General features: G+C 40.0%; 2 protein-coding genes across 2 annotated transcripts in view; one reads left to right on the top strand and one right to left on the bottom strand.

Moving 5' to 3' along the window:
- Positions 1 to 3,461: 3,461 nt before the first annotated feature.
- HSPE1 (heat shock 10kDa protein 1) lies at positions 3,462 to 6,527 on the bottom strand. Its single transcript, XM_006903277.1, has 4 exons — positions 6,474 to 6,527; positions 5,784 to 5,948; positions 4,402 to 4,491; positions 3,462 to 3,512 (listed from the first exon to the last, which is right to left on the bottom strand). The coding sequence occupies exons 1-4, from the start codon at positions 6,525 to 6,527 to the stop codon at positions 3,462 to 3,464; spliced, it is 360 nt and encodes a 119-aa protein (XP_006903339.1).
- Positions 6,528 to 7,103: 576 nt separating this feature from the next.
- HSPD1 (heat shock 60kDa protein 1 (chaperonin)) overlaps positions 7,104 to 16,350 on the top strand; it is a 13,591-nt gene continuing 4,344 nt past the window's right edge. Inside the window, exons 1-11 of the mRNA XM_006903276.1 lie at positions 7,104 to 7,175; positions 8,028 to 8,203; positions 9,222 to 9,474; positions 10,677 to 10,759; positions 11,471 to 11,566; positions 11,903 to 11,996; positions 12,474 to 12,642; positions 14,411 to 14,510; positions 15,062 to 15,307; positions 15,401 to 15,575; positions 15,845 to 16,023. Coding sequence (XP_006903338.1) covers positions 8,030 to 8,203; positions 9,222 to 9,474; positions 10,677 to 10,759; positions 11,471 to 11,566; positions 11,903 to 11,996; positions 12,474 to 12,642; positions 14,411 to 14,510; positions 15,062 to 15,307; positions 15,401 to 15,575; positions 15,845 to 16,023 — 1,569 coding nt within the window. The 5' untranslated portion in view covers positions 7,104 to 7,175; positions 8,028 to 8,029. The remainder of the gene's footprint in view (positions 7,176 to 8,027; positions 8,204 to 9,221; positions 9,475 to 10,676; positions 10,760 to 11,470; positions 11,567 to 11,902; positions 11,997 to 12,473; positions 12,643 to 14,410; positions 14,511 to 15,061; positions 15,308 to 15,400; positions 15,576 to 15,844; positions 16,024 to 16,350) is intronic.

The following is a 16,350-nucleotide window of genomic DNA, read 5'->3' as shown; positions in this document are numbered from 1 at the left end:
AAAAATGTTAGGGAGCAATGAATTTGTTCATGATGGGAAATTAAAAATAGGCTGGGTAAGAATGTTTGCATAATTTAAAGACTAGAATCAATGCCTGAATTATATAGAAATTACCAGGGTTTTTTTAAAATTATTATTATCAACAACAAAAATTTAGCAATTCTGTCATAGAAACAGAACTTTATCTATAGTACAAAACTTCTTTCAACTACTTTTTTTAGTAGGTCTTAGATTAGGCCTGAAGTGCTATTGAGTCTGCTTCATAGTGATCTTATAGGACAGACGAGAAGTGCCTGTCAGTGTCCCAAAGCTGTGCATCTTTATGAAGCAGACTGCTTCACCTGAGAAGCTGGTTGGTGTGAACCAGCCACCTTTGGGTTAGCAGCCAAATGTTCTGCACACAGCATTACCAGGACTCCTTTGTTAAACACACCAGGTTAATTCATTCTGAGTCTCCTGCCAATAGCCAGTGGAAAGCTCTGACCTTTGGACTAAATTCCTAACTGCCATTTACCAGCCACAAGGCCTTGAATGTCCTTATCTCAGTCAGTTTTTCATCATAAGGTTAAGAACACTTCAAGTCCACTAATTCAGGGAATTTTTTTATTAATTTTAATGAATAGACTTTGAATTTCCATTCATTCATTGCTCCATTTTTCTCCCTGCCCACCTCTCCCCCCAGTTTGCTCTTCTCTTTAAAAAGTAAAATTCTTTCACTGTTATACAATCCCTCCCCCCATATCCACTCCAGTAATGCAGCCTTCATTCTGGACTCCTGTCATCATAGTAATACCTAATCATATGTCCCTTTTAAACTGTTCTCTCCCTCATCTGTTTCAATCCAGTATACATTATTTATCCCCTTTCTGTCTCCTCTCAACCCTGATGTCAGTCCCGTTTTACAAGTGGCACTATGCAGTATTTGTCCTTTTGTGACTGAGATATTTCACTCAGTATACTGTCCTCCAGAATCACCCCTTTTGTGTATTTCGTGAGTTGTTTCTCAATGCAGCATAGTATATAATGTAGTATCGTATATTTACACAGTATATTATACTGTGTATATTACACAGTATATAACTGTGTAAATATACCAGATCTCCTCTATCCATTCATTTGTTGATGGGCACTTGTTTCCAACTCTTTGCTATTATGAACAAAGCTGCAGTAAACATGGGTGTGTATTCATTTGCTTGGGTGGCAGTTATGGTTTCTTTAGGGTATATTCCCAGTAGTGGAACTGCTGGGTCAAATGGTATTTCTATTTGCAACTTCTTGAGAAAGTGCCATACTGCCTTCCATTGTGATTTTACTGTCTACCTTCCTTGTGATTCTCAATAAATACCCAGAGAACTGCTGGCCTGGTTTTCACTCTCTGATCTTTATCATTCCTGGTAGTCTGTCTCATTATTAATAATTATAAAAATACTTTACCCTTGGTCTGCAATGGTTGGTTATCATCTCTGACTTCCCTCTGTTGAATACAGGTTGGAATGAACTAGATGGTACTGACACAAAGCTACAGTTCAAATCCACCAGCTGCTCTGCAAAATGATGGGCAATCTCCTGTGATTCACTGCTGCAGTGTTACTTCGAGTTCTGACTCGAGTGTACACAACTACAAATTAGCAACATCATCTGAATTAAAATCCTAACACCAGCTGCTTAGGAGTCTAGTGAGGAAGGAGCTGTGCTGCCAAGCCACCCTGAGGGAGAAAGCTGGGCTGACTCGAGTGATTTGACTGGAGGGTAAGCTGAGTGGATTCCAGCTTGATAGTACTTAACAAAATTAGCTGCTACAGCTGGCTAAGTGTCACTGCTGTATGTGTTGAGTACCACAGAGGGGAATAAACCCACAGATGACCCTCCAGTGGATTTGCAGACACATTTAATTGCAAGGGAGGAGACTGCCTACCTTTCTCCCAAGGAACAGCTGGTAGATTTAAACCAAACCACATGCCTTTGGGATTGTGTCACAGCTTTTAACCAAATCAGTGATTAACCTTTCCTTTTCCTTAATTTGTTAAACTCAACAAGCTAGATGTTTAAGTGTCAGGGAAACGAAATCCTGATGATGCAACAAATGTTTGGCTACAAAGTAGATTTACTAGCTGGTGGTCTATGAAGATGCACAGCCTAATAAATCCTATGGGACAATTTAATCCTGTAGGGCCACTGACTTGACAGCACCATAATGTCACAAATAGTTAAACGTACAACCACCATACCATAGGTTGATAGTTCAAACCCATCTAAGGAACCTCAGAAGACAGTCCTGGCAACCTGCTTCTAAAAGGTCACAGATTTAAGTATTCTATTCTGCATACCAGGTCGCCAACAGCCAGATCTGCCTTCACAAGAACCAAGTACTGGTCATGTCTGATATGGATCATGATACATGGCAGATTATCATAGGGATTAATAACTGAAGTTAACATGTATCAAGCACTTGAAAGTACCTGACACAGCAGCAACGATAGGGCATAAAGTATCATATTTTAAAGAGCAGTATATAGAGTTGGGCTGCATATAGCTTCCTTACTCTCCTAAAATGACCTTGGTTAAGAATTCAGATGCTAACCAAAGACCCAGTGACTAAGATCCATCAGCGGCTCTATGGGGGAGAAACAAAAGCAATCTGCTCCAAAATTTAGCAACCCTATGAGCTGGAATCAAACAAAACTAATTTGTCATTGTCAGCGAATATAGCTTGCCTTGGACCTCTTTCCCCTCCAGGAAATTATGGTGCAGTAGTTTTCTTTAAAAGGGAGTTCTGGTGGCTTAGTGGTACAAAACTGTGCCAGCAATGCAAAGGTACACAATTCAAATCCACCAGGTGATTCATGGGAGAAAGATGAGCAAACCATGCTCCCCCCCCATTTACTGCCTCTGAAGACTCACTGGAGTGCCAGCTATGTGCAGGTTCTGACTGTGTGCAGGTATACAAGTTTTTAAAAAACTTGCACTATTCATATACACAAATTTTGCTATACCTTGTAAAGAAGCATTTAATAGATCCTATAATCTATAGATCCTATAATGTCTAAAGAACAGCATCAAAATAAGCTTGTTACATTTAAAAATTATTTACACTCTTAAACCACAAATTTAAACCACTGATTCCCCAAAGCATCAATTGTATATGAAAATATGTATCTATGAAAAGGAATCTACCTAGAAAACCCAGAATTCTCTGGATTACTAGAAGAGAGGTAACACAAACTACTTCAGAGAACCTTTTAATCATTAAAAACAAACCAGTAATTTACAGGGGTTTTTTTTATTTGGAAATGTTTGTATGAGTACAACAAAACTAAATTTGGAGACCGTACATATGAGTTTGGATATCATTAGTTTATTACAAAAGAGAGACATAGAGATTATTTACATGATGGAAGATTTCAGATGAACTTCAGTGGAATGGGCAGCTTCACATGATGCCATTTCAATAGTGATTTATTTCAGTCCACATACTTCCCAAGAATGTCACCATCTCTAAATAAGAAATAATCCTGTAAACAGAGAAACCATTAGAAAGAGAACAAAGTAACAGCAAACACAATCTTTGAATAATCTAGGAGTGGGCACAAGACAGACATGCACACTTGTGTGTGGAAAGGCAAATGAGACAATACCTCAGAATATAGTTGTTTGCCCAAAGATATTTCCACATATGTCTTAGTACATACATATGTAAAAGGTGAAAATAAAGATAGCTTATTAGAAAAAATACATCTCAGAGATTATTTGATTCCAAAATGGGCCAATCTCTGGAAGGAAAGAAATGGAAAAAAGATCTCTCTGTACATGCGGCAAAGAAACACACCTTTGAACAAAGCAGAGGAGACACGAGGCCAAACTGTAAGAACATTTTTGCCACAACACCTTGAGGAAGTAAGTTACTGGGCCTGGAGTCTCAGAATCATAGTATGGACATAAAGGACAAGTGGCTTGAACAGAGCCCCACAAAGACAGTATTCTACATCTTATTTTGGTCAGCAGTGACTGAGGTCTTAAAAGAGCAACCATGCCATGGTCCAAGTGGAAATACTGGTCTCTCCCCATTCCTGATCAGAGTGAAGAAAATCAAAGACATATCGAGGCAACTCATCCAAAGCACTAACGAACCCCGAAACCCCAGCCCTGAGGACTCTGAGACCAGAACAAAGAGATCATCATAGAGAGAAAACGCAAAGTAAAAGACCACCAGATTTACTAGGTTGGTGGAAACTGGGACCATAATCCTCTCCTCAGACCTAGATCTGAACACAGGCTCTGGCTGAATGGAAAACAAATTTTTCTATAAACCCTCAACCAAATCACAATAAAAGGAATTCTAAAGGGATAAAAAAAAGCATTGGTAGCAAATAAGCGCTTTTAAGAATTATTATAATCACTCACCTTGTCATCTATAACTACTTTGGTGCCCCCATATTCTGGAAGAAGAACTTTGTCTCCAACCTTCACACTGACGGGCTGAATTTCTCCACCCTAAAGAAAACAAAGATGTTTATTATCATTTCACCATACAGTTACAATTAATTCAGTATTTTCACTCAAATATGGTAAAATGCTGTAATTAGTTGGCTAACATTTTGTTTTTACAGAGTATGATACTCTAATTTTCTTTTTTAATTTTGTGTGCGTGTACCGTCAAATCAGATCTGACTGGTACAGGAGGATATTGCGCCTCCTTCTCCGGCAGAGCATCTGGTGGATTCGAACCGTGTTCCTCTGGGATTGCAGTGCAGCTTCTTGCCACTAGGCCACCAGAGCTCCCCGATACTCTAATTTTCTAACACATTGCTAGTTCTTTAGTCATCAGTATCACCATTAAAGAATTATACTTTAAAACAATGTATGTACTGCAATTTCAATTAAAACCCTGTCGCAGGTAAAAGCTCAAGGAGCTATACTGGAAAAGTTAACTTTAGCTAACTAAAGCCAACTTTAAAATCGTTAAATATTAATCTATTGATTATGTGAAATAACCAGGTTTTTAGGACGTACAAAATGATTGTATAACTTATTTCAACAAACACATGAGATGTTTTCCTCACTTTAGAACACACAAACTATCTTTGTAATTAATGTTATTTTCCTCCAAAGTACAGAAACTTCAAGAGATTAGGGTTGATGCAGTGTGTGCACATGCCCAGAATTTTGTTATACTTAGTTCAAGGTAAGTTCTTGCTAGAACTTTTTTTAAAAAAGTCTTTTTTGCTTTTGTGTGTGTGTGTGTGTGTGTGTGTGTGTGTGTACAGATCTGACTGGTACAGGAGATTGTCCCTCCTTCCCCAGCAGAGCATCTGGTGGATTCGAACGTGCGCCTCTGGGATTGCAATGCAGGTTCTTGCCAATAGGCCACCAGAACTCCTCTAGAACTTTTTCAAGAGGCAACTGAATAATGCAGTTAATGTATCTGACCTCAAGAGTATTTATTTTGCATCTGACGACACACTTAAAAGACCTAGCCAAAAGCTTAAGAGGATACCTAGAATATGAACAGGTCTTTTCAGAGACAGGCCAAATAAAAAAACGCAAATGGCTAAAGGATTAGAGCAATTTAATTTTTTTAGCTTCTTCAAATTCTTAAAATCACAGCATTTTAATTCCTCTGAAAACCAACAACCTATAAAATTAGTCTCATCAAAGAGCAGCTAAAAGGTGGCTGAACTAGTGTGTGCCTTTAAAATGACAAAATCTAGTTTAAGGGTGTTTTAATAAACCGTAATTTATTAACCACCCTTTCCCTACATAAATACCTTTAAGCCTTCATTTACCTTTCCTTTAGATCCGGATCCAACAGCTACTACTGTTGCTTGCAATACTTTTCCTTGAGATTTTTCTGGAAGCATAATGCCTCCTTTGGTTACAGTTTCAGCTGCACTCCGTTCCACCAATACTCGGTCAAAGAGGGGAAGAAACCTTCTAAAAGCCTGTCCTGCCTGTAAAGAGTATTTTCTATTTATAGCAAAAATCTCTCCAGTAAAAATAAATTCAACAATCACTTTCGAATGTTTCATCTCATATACAATGATTAATTAATTTCCCATTCCCAGCATCGGTCACTATTACTCTTGTGGTCATAACTATACTAGCTTTTAAGGACAACTAGTTAACTCCAAGGTCATATGTCTTCTTTCTCCAGGTTGTTCTGGGTATGTCCAGAAATTGGAATGGATCCTTCAACCTGGAGCCATGCTCTTCCTCCAAAAGATTACACACCCGCAAGGGTTCGTTAGAGAATTTACTTGGCCTCCCCGCGTGTCTGGGTTCCCGCCCCCTTCCCCACGCGCGGGATGCAGCGGCGCGCACGGATGGGAGGTGCACGGGGTTGGGAAGGCCCGTTAGGCCGTCGCCTTTCGGCTCCGGCGATTTCTCCTTGGAGGGGGTCCCCTCTCCCCAAGGTCTGGTAACTAAGTGACCCTTGCCCTTCGGTCAGGCCTCACATAGCTGTCCAATCTCCTCACGCAATTCAAGCTGACCCAGTCCCGCTCACCTTCAGCCCACGCGGGACTTACCATGATTCTGATCGTTGCAGCTTGCACCTTACTACAACTACTCCGCGGCAAAGAGAGACCCGCAAAACTGGCCCTCAAGACACGGGAACGTGGGCACAAGCCCGCTAGTGCGCAAGCGCGCGCGCCCGGCCCCGCCCCGCCTGGAGGGCGGCCGCAGCTGCGTGCGCAGTGATTGGGCCCGAGAGTGCTGTGCAGGCTGTGACGCGAGCGCAGGGAGGAGGAAGCAAGGAGAACCTCTTTCTAGTCTTTTCCAGGCCGCTCGAGAAGGTGAAAAAAAACTGAGTCCTTGGCCACTCTCCCGGAAATGACGCAACTTAACCCTTGACCTGCGGAGAGCGCAGCGCGCTCCGGAAAGTTCTGGAACGGAACGCGGCCCGGGAACTAGGCTAACGGGTGGGAGAGGGCAGAGCCCGCTAGCTGGGCCCTGCGCGGGTAGGGAGGGGCGGGGCCGAGGTGCACAGCCTACAGATTGCCGGGCCGGGCCGGGCCAGGGAGGGGGCGGCGCCGGCGGCCCACGTGGTGCGGCGGAGGGGGCCAGAGCAGGGGGAGGGGACACAGGCTCATTGCCGTGTGCGTCCTGCACTCTGTCCCTCACTCCTCGCTGACGGCCTTGCTTTCCGCGTGCACTCCCGCTCGCCGGCCGCCCTGCAGGTATGAGGCCGCTCTGCACCTTCTCTTCCTGACGCCGTCGATCGATACTCTGTGTTCCGGCCTGGGTGAGGCCGGCAGAACGAGAGCCGGTGCTTCCCTGCAGCGCTGCAGGCCCGCTCGGCTGGACTAGGCCGCACTGCTTCACGTGGGGTCTCAGCATAAGCGGTGCAGAGTTCGGGCCAGGCAGCACTCGGAGGAGGGCTTATTTGGGGGCGGTACTGGTAGAGGTTGGGGGGGTTGTGTTCACGGGTGAAAATCCCTCCGGGCGGGCTGCAGGGTTCCCGGGCTGGCGGCCGCTGCCGCGTGGGAACCACGTTTTGCCGCGGGAGCGGCGGGGGTACTGCGCCTCCACCCTTGACCTTGGTCGGGGCGTCCTGATGGAAAGAAGACACGTGGGGCTGCGCGGAATGGGCCTGGCCGCCGCCCACGCACGCATCGCGGCCTTGGTGGCCTTTCGGATACAGTAGCTCCGCGGAGATACATAAGGAAACTTCTTCCTGTACAGTTTTTGCAACATCAGGAATATTTTGCACTTACCCGGGCGCTCAGTTTATGACGTGCCTCCTTCTGGTGGATTTCGTTTTGCAGTTGGGCTTTTTGGTGTGGATTTGCTCTCCGAGCGATTTAGTGGGTGAAACATTAACTGGTTATCTGCGGCTGGGGTGGCTCGAGTTCTGAAGCTATTGCGCCCTTCCCTCGCTAGGGGAGGTTGAAACCTACCTTTTTTTATTATTATTATTATTTTTTTTTAAACCTACCCTTTCTTGGTGATTGTATGGGTGGCGTGTTTGTGCTGCAACGCAACTCGAGTAGTTTTAATACTCACCAGTTGGTTCTTTTTTTCCTTTGCAGAAATGCTCCGATTACCTGCAGTCCTTCGGCAGATGAGGCCAGTGTCTAGGGCCCTGGCTCCTCATTTAACTCGGGCTTATGCCAAAGATGTCAAATTTGGTGCTGATGCCCGAGCCTTAATGCTTCAAGGTGTAGACCTTTTAGCCGATGCTGTAGCTGTTACTATGGGGCCAAAGGTATCCATTAAACTGCTTCAGTCAAATTTTCAAAACTTGAGCAGTGTGTGATGTAATCCAGTGGTAATTCATAGGCCAAGGTGAAATCTTACACTCAGGATAAAACTGGTGTTGCTTGCATTCTTGGGTTAAATTCTGGATCCCGTCCCAATAGGGCCATCTATGGTGGGAAGAATTTAACTGTCTATCCAACTTAACGTGCTTGTTGGACCTATTTCACCCAATGTTTTTATGCATTTCCTGTTCCAAGCACGTTTATAGTGTAAGGAGATTTGGCTAATAAAATACTTTGAGGAGAGCTTTGATGTTGCACATAGAACAGTTCAAACATCAAAGTAATCCAGATTATAAAATGTGACCATTGGCATGTCCCTTGAAAGTAGCAAATTCAATAGGCAGCCAAAAGTATGCTAGAACTTATGTTTAAAGTTTATCGCAAAGTCTGGAAGAAGGATTACATTGTTCTCTTGATAAATTTTTAAACTAGTCGCACTGCTTTCAAAACTACAGTGCCCTACATACATTGTTTAAATAGTCTGAAGTTTTAATATAGTCTACCAATTTGATACAAACTTGTTTGGTGGGCTTCATTATTTAAGATACAGAGCTCTGGTGCCTAGTGGTAAGGGACTGTGTTGCCAACCCAAAAAGTGCGTGGTTCCAGTCCACCAGCTGCTCTGCAAAGGATAGATGGACAATCTCTTCAGTCTACTGCCTTTGAAATCCCAGTGAAAGGTCTACTGTGAGTGATTTCTGATGATGTGTAATGACAACATCATATAACATTTTAGTCCTTGGGATCTTTATTTCTATGATTACTTCATTCAAAATTGTGCACTTGGCTAAGAGGTCATTTATTAATTAAAATTTTTGAACTTGTTCTTGAGATTCATATTGCAGTATTGATGAAAATGACACATCATGTGCTGAAGTTTTCAAGTAATTATTAAGACAACTCAGTATGTTTTAATTTAAATCTTTAAAAGTAATCTGTCTCCTTTCTTTTCTGCAACTGTAGGGAAGAACAGTCATTATTGAACAGAGTTGGGGAAGTCCCAAAGTTACAAAAGATGGTGTAACTGTTGCAAAATCAATTGACTTGAAGGATAAATACAAAAATATTGGGGCCAAACTTGTTCAGGATGTTGCCAATAACACAAATGAAGAGGCTGGAGATGGTACTACCACAGCTACTGTACTGGCACGCTCTATTGCCAAGGAAGGCTTCGAGAAGATTAGCAAAGGTGCTAATCCAGTGGAAATCAGGAGAGGTAGGAATGTCTTTTATTCTCACCATGATGTTCTGGTTCCTTGGACCTAAGAAAGGTTCATTTCTCCTCTTTTCCTAAGAAATCTGAAGCTAACCAATATGTGAATTAGGTTGACCTCTGAGAAATTACTAGATATAAAATGGTTGAAATGTACTGTGTAGCTTGAAAATAATACATTGAGGTGAGCAGACAGGGAGATCACAGAGTTTTTATTTTGTCTTAGTTTAAATTTTGTTAAAGTGTCTGAAAATCTCTCCATGAGGTTTGTGATGGTATAGGCATAAATTTGTCTTTTTACATTTATTGGTTTACCAAGATTGGGTTTGCTATCTATAAAATGAAATTGGTTCTTTAGGTTGTGTTCTTGAGCAAGAACACTTCACAGTAAAAGAAGAAATGATTAATTTTTTTAGAATTGGCATCCCACAAAAACTAGGTCATCATATTGCATTGTTCAATGTTTAGGTAAATATTTTCACATTAAGATCAACTCATGACTAAATTATTAGGAAGTATTGAGTGTACTTCCTCGGAAGAGTCATTGTATGGCATATCTTACCATTTTTCCTTCAGTAACATTTTAGAATATTTAGGAGTGGATAGAGAGAATCAACACTAGTTCCCAGTGCTCACACCTGGGTTTGTGGCAGTTATAAATCCATGTATGCTAAAAAATAAGTATAACCATGACTAAATAATTTGGTAGTATGTAATTGTATATTAAATGAGAATAATCCAAATTTGCAATAATGTAACCACAAGACCTCTTTCTATAATCCTCTTTGTATACTTTGACTAAAGTGATCAGTATTGGGTATTGGGTAGCACAGTGGTTAAAGAATTCATCAGATTTAAAAATTGGTGGTTTGAACCCAAACCCTTATAATTGCTTCTGTAAAGATTTACAGCCTTGGTTGCTATGGGTCAAAATAAAGTGCATGATAGTAGCTTGGGATTGTACTGGGGACAGATAACTGGATATGGAATAACTTAATAATTGAAACTGTACAATTGACTTATTCCAGTTTTTGAAGTCAGAACTTTAAAAACTGGTGAGGAACTGCCTTTGATGTGTAAACATTCGTTTTTCAGGGCAAACTATCAGTTTTGTAATTAGGTACATAAGAACTAGTGTGAGAGCTGTGTGAGGCTATAAAATTTGCCATGATACGTGTTTTGAAATAATGATACTTTTCAACCAGGTGTGATGTTGGCTGTTGATGCTGTAATTGCTGAGCTTAAGAAGCAGTCTAAACCTGTGACAACTCCTGAAGAAATTGCTCAAGTAAGGGTTTTTCATAAGTTAGACTGAAAGCTAAAATGACAGAAACTCACCTCAGTGTCAGGAAAGCACCACCACTACAATTAGCCATATTAATATTTTCTTCTTAACTGCTGAAACATTTGGAAAGGATGTAGTGACCAGTAAAATACATGTATTACAAAATGTCTGACATTTCATAGACGTGAGAACATTAAAAAAAGTGAGATCATACAATTTTTATCTTATTTTGTAGCTAACAGGTTCATTATGTTGAAGCATATATTAGGACTTTTGACCTTTTGTGATTGGGTACTATTCATGTACTATTGATTATATATGTGTAACACCATTTTGTTTGTCTATTCATCTGTTGGGCATTTAGTCCATTCCAATTTGAAAATAATTTTGCTCTACTGAATGATGGTGTAATTTGAATTACAGTTTTTTTCCATAAGCGTAAAACTTATTTGTGTCTGTGTGAAAATGTAAGCTTATTGTCAGAGTACAACTTTTATAATTTTATGTGGTTATCAAGGAAAAAGTAACATAAGACAATGTAAGTAGTCCATTTTCTGTTTCATATCTTTTTTTTTTTAAATTTCATAACCTTTAAAATAAAGTAGCCATTGCCACTTGTATTAGAATTCATGCACTAGTGTTTGGGGTGGTAAGTGGGTATGGGGAATGGAAAGCATAATCACTAGCCTTTAATATGAAAAAAATTTATTTCAGGTTGCTACAATTTCTGCAAATGGAGATAAAGAAATTGGCACCATCATTTCAGATGCAATGAAAAAAGTTGGGAGAAAGGGTGTCATCACAGTAAAGGTCAGTACATTTTTAATGAAGGCTTGCTATAAAGTACCCAATAGTCAAAACCGAGCTGCTGTCAGAAATAGAAGCTCAGTCTAAACAGCCCTGTGAATCCATTCAGATGTCAATGATACTGTCTTATACCTGTTAAAAAGAAATTTTTACTGGAATGGGATTAAATGCTTTGCAGTATTTGCCTACTCAGATTGGATCCCTTAAGACCAACAGGGTCTCTATTAATGTGGCTTGTGATTTCTTTTTTTTTTGTTACCATTTTAAAAAAGTTGACTTGTGATTTCATATGTGTATGTTTCTTGTTGAAATACAGCTTAATACTTTATATTTTCATAGGATGGAAAAACACTGAATGATGAATTAGAAATTATTGAAGGCATGAAGTTTGACCGAGGCTATATTTCCCCATATTTTATTAATACATCAAAAGGTAAGAGCAAGATAATAATTGGATCTGACTGGTACAGGAGTAGATTATCCCTCCTTCTCTAGCAGAGCATCTGGTGGATTCAAACTGCACACCTCTAGGGTTGCAGTGCAGCTTCTTGCCACTAGGCCACCAGAGTTTGCTGAGATAACCTTTTACAAGAACTCTGTCGAGTTGTAGGCATTGGCTAGTTTCAAAAAGAACTTGCCAGTCTCTTGAGTAAAGGTCGTGTCTTTGTAAGAAAAAGGTCAAGCTGTCCAATAGTGACAAAATCCATAGTCACAAGAAAAGGTTCTTTGTGTGTTAATGATAGAACCTTCACTGGGTATAAAGCTTTAAAAATAGCCCCAGCTTTTAATTTTCCTTTTTCATAAAAATTATGATTTATTTCCAAATGTTATTAAAAGTTATGGGTTTGTTAGGATTTTTTTTTCCTTTAACCTTTTAAATTTTGGGTTAAAAATTTCTTTGCATTTACAGGTCAGAAATGTGAATTCCAGGATGCATATGTTTTATTGAGCGAAAAGAAAATTTCTAGTGTCCAGTCCATTGTACCTGCTCTTGAAATTGCCAATGCTCACCGTAAGCCTTTGGTCATAATTGCTGAAGATGTTGATGGAGAAGCTCTAAGTACTCTTGTATTGAATAGGTAATAGGCAGTAGTTTTTGTTAAGCTTACATTTATATACATAATTCACCACTTATATTTGAATCTACAGTTGTAATGTATAAGTGTGCCAAATGAATTCTCAGACCACTTAAAGTGGTTTTGTCTATTTGAATGCGATCTTTACCACTCTTTAAATCTTTCTTCATGAGAGCTAAATATACCACCCTTTGCCATCTTGTGATTCTACCTGGACACAGGTGTCCCATGTGTGCCTAGGTTGACCTGTGTTTCATAGGGTTTTGAGTGGCTGGTTTTTGTTTGTTTTTTTTTCTGGTGTGTATGGTCAGCCTTTTCTTCTAAGGCTTCTCTGAGTGGATGTTGAACTATCAGCCACAAAAATTAAAGTAAGACCTGCACCTCCCATGCGTGTATGTTATTTCTCACAGGAACCGTCCTTTCCAGTGCTTGCTTAGCTAGTCCACTATTAGAGAAGGAGTGCATTATTAGGTTGGATAAAACCTGTAACGTCAGTCAGCACAGCTTCTCAAGCAATGTTCACAGGCTTTTTAACATTCGGCCTCCCTGGGCCACTGTTAGAAAACTCTTGGCTCTGTCAGTTAAGGCATTTCTCCTCAGGAGACAGTGCATCTTCTTTGTGGAGCATGGAGTAGCTGGTGGATTTGACTGCTGCCCTTTTGGTTAGATGTGTTAAGCCCTATACCATCAGGGCTTCTCACCCAAAATCTTAGCTATATTAAAGTATATGTATTCCTAATTTTAGAATTGAGGTAAAGAGTTAACTAGAAGATTGATTTTCCTTTAGAGTTCTTAACCAAATAAAGGGGAAGCTCATACTTAATGAAACTTAGCGATTGAGATTGTTCGCAGCTTTAGTTTGCTTGGCTCCACAGTCAACAGTCTTGCCAGGAAATTAAAAGACGTATTCTGATGGTAAAGTTTGCTGTTAGGGACCTCTCCAGTGGTGTCACTCTGGAGACTAAGGTGCATCTGATATAGGCCATGGACTTTGCAATCAGTAGTTATGCGTCAGATTTGGAAAGTGACTAGATAGGATAGAAAGAATTGATACCTTTGAGCTATGGTGCTGGAGAAGAGTATTGAATGTACCATGGACTGCTAAAAAAACAAACAGGTTCATCCTGGAGAGGGTTAAACTACGATGCTCCTTGGAGGCAAGGATTCTGAGGCTTCCTCTGACATACTTTGGGCATGTTGCAAGGAGGGACCAGTCCTTGAAGAGGGACATAATGCTTGGGAGAGTGGAGGGACAGAGCAGGAAGGGAAGATACTCTGAGGTGGATTGATTCAGTGACTGGGTTAATACGGATGGGTGTGTCCAAGACAGTGCAGGATGGAGCAGGGTTTAGGGCGGTTGTACATAGGGTCACTGAGTTGCAATCCATTTGACGGCACATAACAATGTTGAATGGAGCCTGTGACAGTATATACAGTATATATACTGTGTAACCTCCAGATTGAGTAATGAGTCATTAAACTATTTTTACGGTTCATAACATTCACTACATTCTTTTGTGATGACTAACATCTTTGGCCCCTGGGTTTAAGCTGTTGAACTATAAGGTCAGGGTTTCAATATCAGGCCTTAGCAAGTGTAAATTAATGTAAATGTCATGTGGCTGTCTTGACTTAGTGACCAGAAGTTGTTAGGAAGCAAAGAAAAAAAAAGATGTGGTCTCTAGCCAACAACAGTAGCATAATTTAAGGGCAACTAAATGACAAAGTTTTTTTTACTCCATTTAAATCTCATATCCACTATTCTCAACAGGCTAAAAGTTGGGCTTCAGGTTGTAGCCGTGAAAGCTCCAGGTTTTGGTGACAATAGAAAGAACCAGCTTAAAGACATGGCAATTGCTACTGGTGGAGCAGTAAGTAAAACATGTTTCCCTACTTCCACATCTAAAATGTGTTAGATGACTTTGCATTTTCCACTAGAATAGTACCTTTTGCATGTTGGTGTAAAGTAGAAATTACAGTAAGTAGTGCCGAGATCCTTTTCATTTCTGACTCCCTGAGTCTGTCTAGCCTAAGAAAGATTTTACCAGATTGTTCTGGTGCATCTTGATGTGAATTATCTCTCCATTTGCATTTCCTTTAATAAAGTAATGGACAAGAAGGGAGCTCTGGTGTTGGTAGGCTGCTCTGAGGGACCACCTGTGCTCAGGTATAATTAACAACTTCTGAAAATCAGCAAGAGGGTCAGCTATGGCTTAGTTCTGACTTGACACAATAGACAAAAAATACGAGAAGTTGGAAATGAAGTGAAAGATCATAGTTAAAGCTTAGACAAAAATCTCACATTTCAAATAACAGTATTTCAAGATGTTTTTCCTCATCAAAACACTTAATAATTTGATGTGAATAAACCTGTTATGGCCAAAAACTGTATTGGTCACTAGTTGGTTTGATTGCTTCTTAGGTGTTTGGAGAAGAGGGATTGACCCTGAATCTTGAAGATGTTCAGCCACATGACTTGGGAAAAGTTGGAGAGGTCATTGTGACCAAAGATGATGCCATGCTCTTGAAAGGCAAAGGTGACAAGGCTCAAATTGAAAAACGTATTCAAGAAATCATCGAGCAATTAGACATTACAACTAGTGAATATGAAAAAGAAAAACTGAACGAACGTCTGGCAAAACTTTCAGATGGAGTGGCAGTGCTGAAAGTAAGATGCATTGAATTTAAGTGTATATCATCTGAGTGCTTTGTTGGTAGCATTTTGGATAAGAAAAGCCATTCTAACTGGAATTCTCTTTAGGTTGGTGGGACAAGTGACGTTGAAGTAAATGAAAAGAAAGACAGAGTTACAGATGCCCTTAACGCAACACGAGCTGCCGTTGAAGAAGGCATTGTTCTTGGAGGAGGCTGTGCTCTGCTTCGGTGCATTCCAGCTTTGGACTCACTCACTCCAGCTAATGAAGATCAAAAAATTGGTAAGACAGTACTTTTACAAAAGGATTTCTTTGTGGCCTGATCGTTTCTGCCAAGTCAGTGGAATAACAAATGACGAAGCAATTTTCTGAATAACAAACAGTAGTGCCAGCATCTTAGAGAGCTAATGAAGCATCATGTTTGAGGGAAAATTATTTGATAGGTGATAGATACCACTTTGGATTTTCCTTATCAATGCACACATAAGTAAGAATGTGACACTTTAAAAAATAAGCTGAAAATAAATTTGCTAAAATTGCTTTTTTTGAAGGTATTGAAATTATTAAAAGAACACTCAAAATTCCTGCAATGACCATTGCCAAGAATGCTGGTGTTGAAGGATCGTTAATAGTTGAGAAAATTTTGCAGAGTTCCTCAGAAATCGGTTATGATGCTATGCTTGGAGATTTTGTGAATATGGTAGAAAAAGGAATCATTGATCCAACTAAGGTAAATGGTTAAATATATTCTGAAATTTTTAGGAGAGATTTCAATTCTGATATGTTGTTTTGTTGTTGATTGCTGTCAAGTTGAGCACGACTCATACTGACCCTATGAACAAAAGGTCTGAAGCCTTTCTGTAACTATTGTCATTTATCAAAGTTCATAGTTTCCAGAGCCACGTTGTTTAGAAAGTGGCTGCCAATCCTTCCAAAATAATTACCTAGAATTAATGTACATGAAAATTCCATTTTTTACCTGTTTAAGAAAATCATAGTATATCATACCTTTTTTAAAATTAAATTTTATTAATTTTAATGAACATTTAGAGAGATT

Source organism: Elephantulus edwardii, unplaced genomic scaffold (genome assembly GCF_000299155.1).
Source record: "Elephantulus edwardii isolate Elephantulus edwardi_28Jun2011 unplaced genomic scaffold, EleEdw1.0 scaffold00552, whole genome shotgun sequence".
Lineage (NCBI taxonomy): Eukaryota > Metazoa > Chordata > Mammalia > Macroscelidea > Macroscelididae > Elephantulus > Elephantulus edwardii.
This window is presented reverse-complemented; position numbering and strand designations above follow the sequence as displayed.

What these genes read in the sequence shown, in the direction of transcription:
- HSPE1 (XM_006903277.1), bottom strand. Translation starts at nt 6,527, where the DNA reads ATGGTAAGTCCCGCGTGGGCTGAAGGTGAGCGGGACTGGGTCAGCTTG. An exon ending in ACTGGGTCAGCTTGAATTGC is followed by an intron (nt 5,949 to 6,473) that starts GTGAGGAGATTG and finishes TACTCTTTACAG; the next exon opens with GCAGGACAGGCTTTTAGAAG. An exon ending in GATCCGGATCTAAAGGAAAG is followed by an intron (nt 4,492 to 5,783) that starts GTAAATGAAGGC and finishes TGTTTTCTTTAG; the next exon opens with GGTGGAGAAATTCAGCCCGT.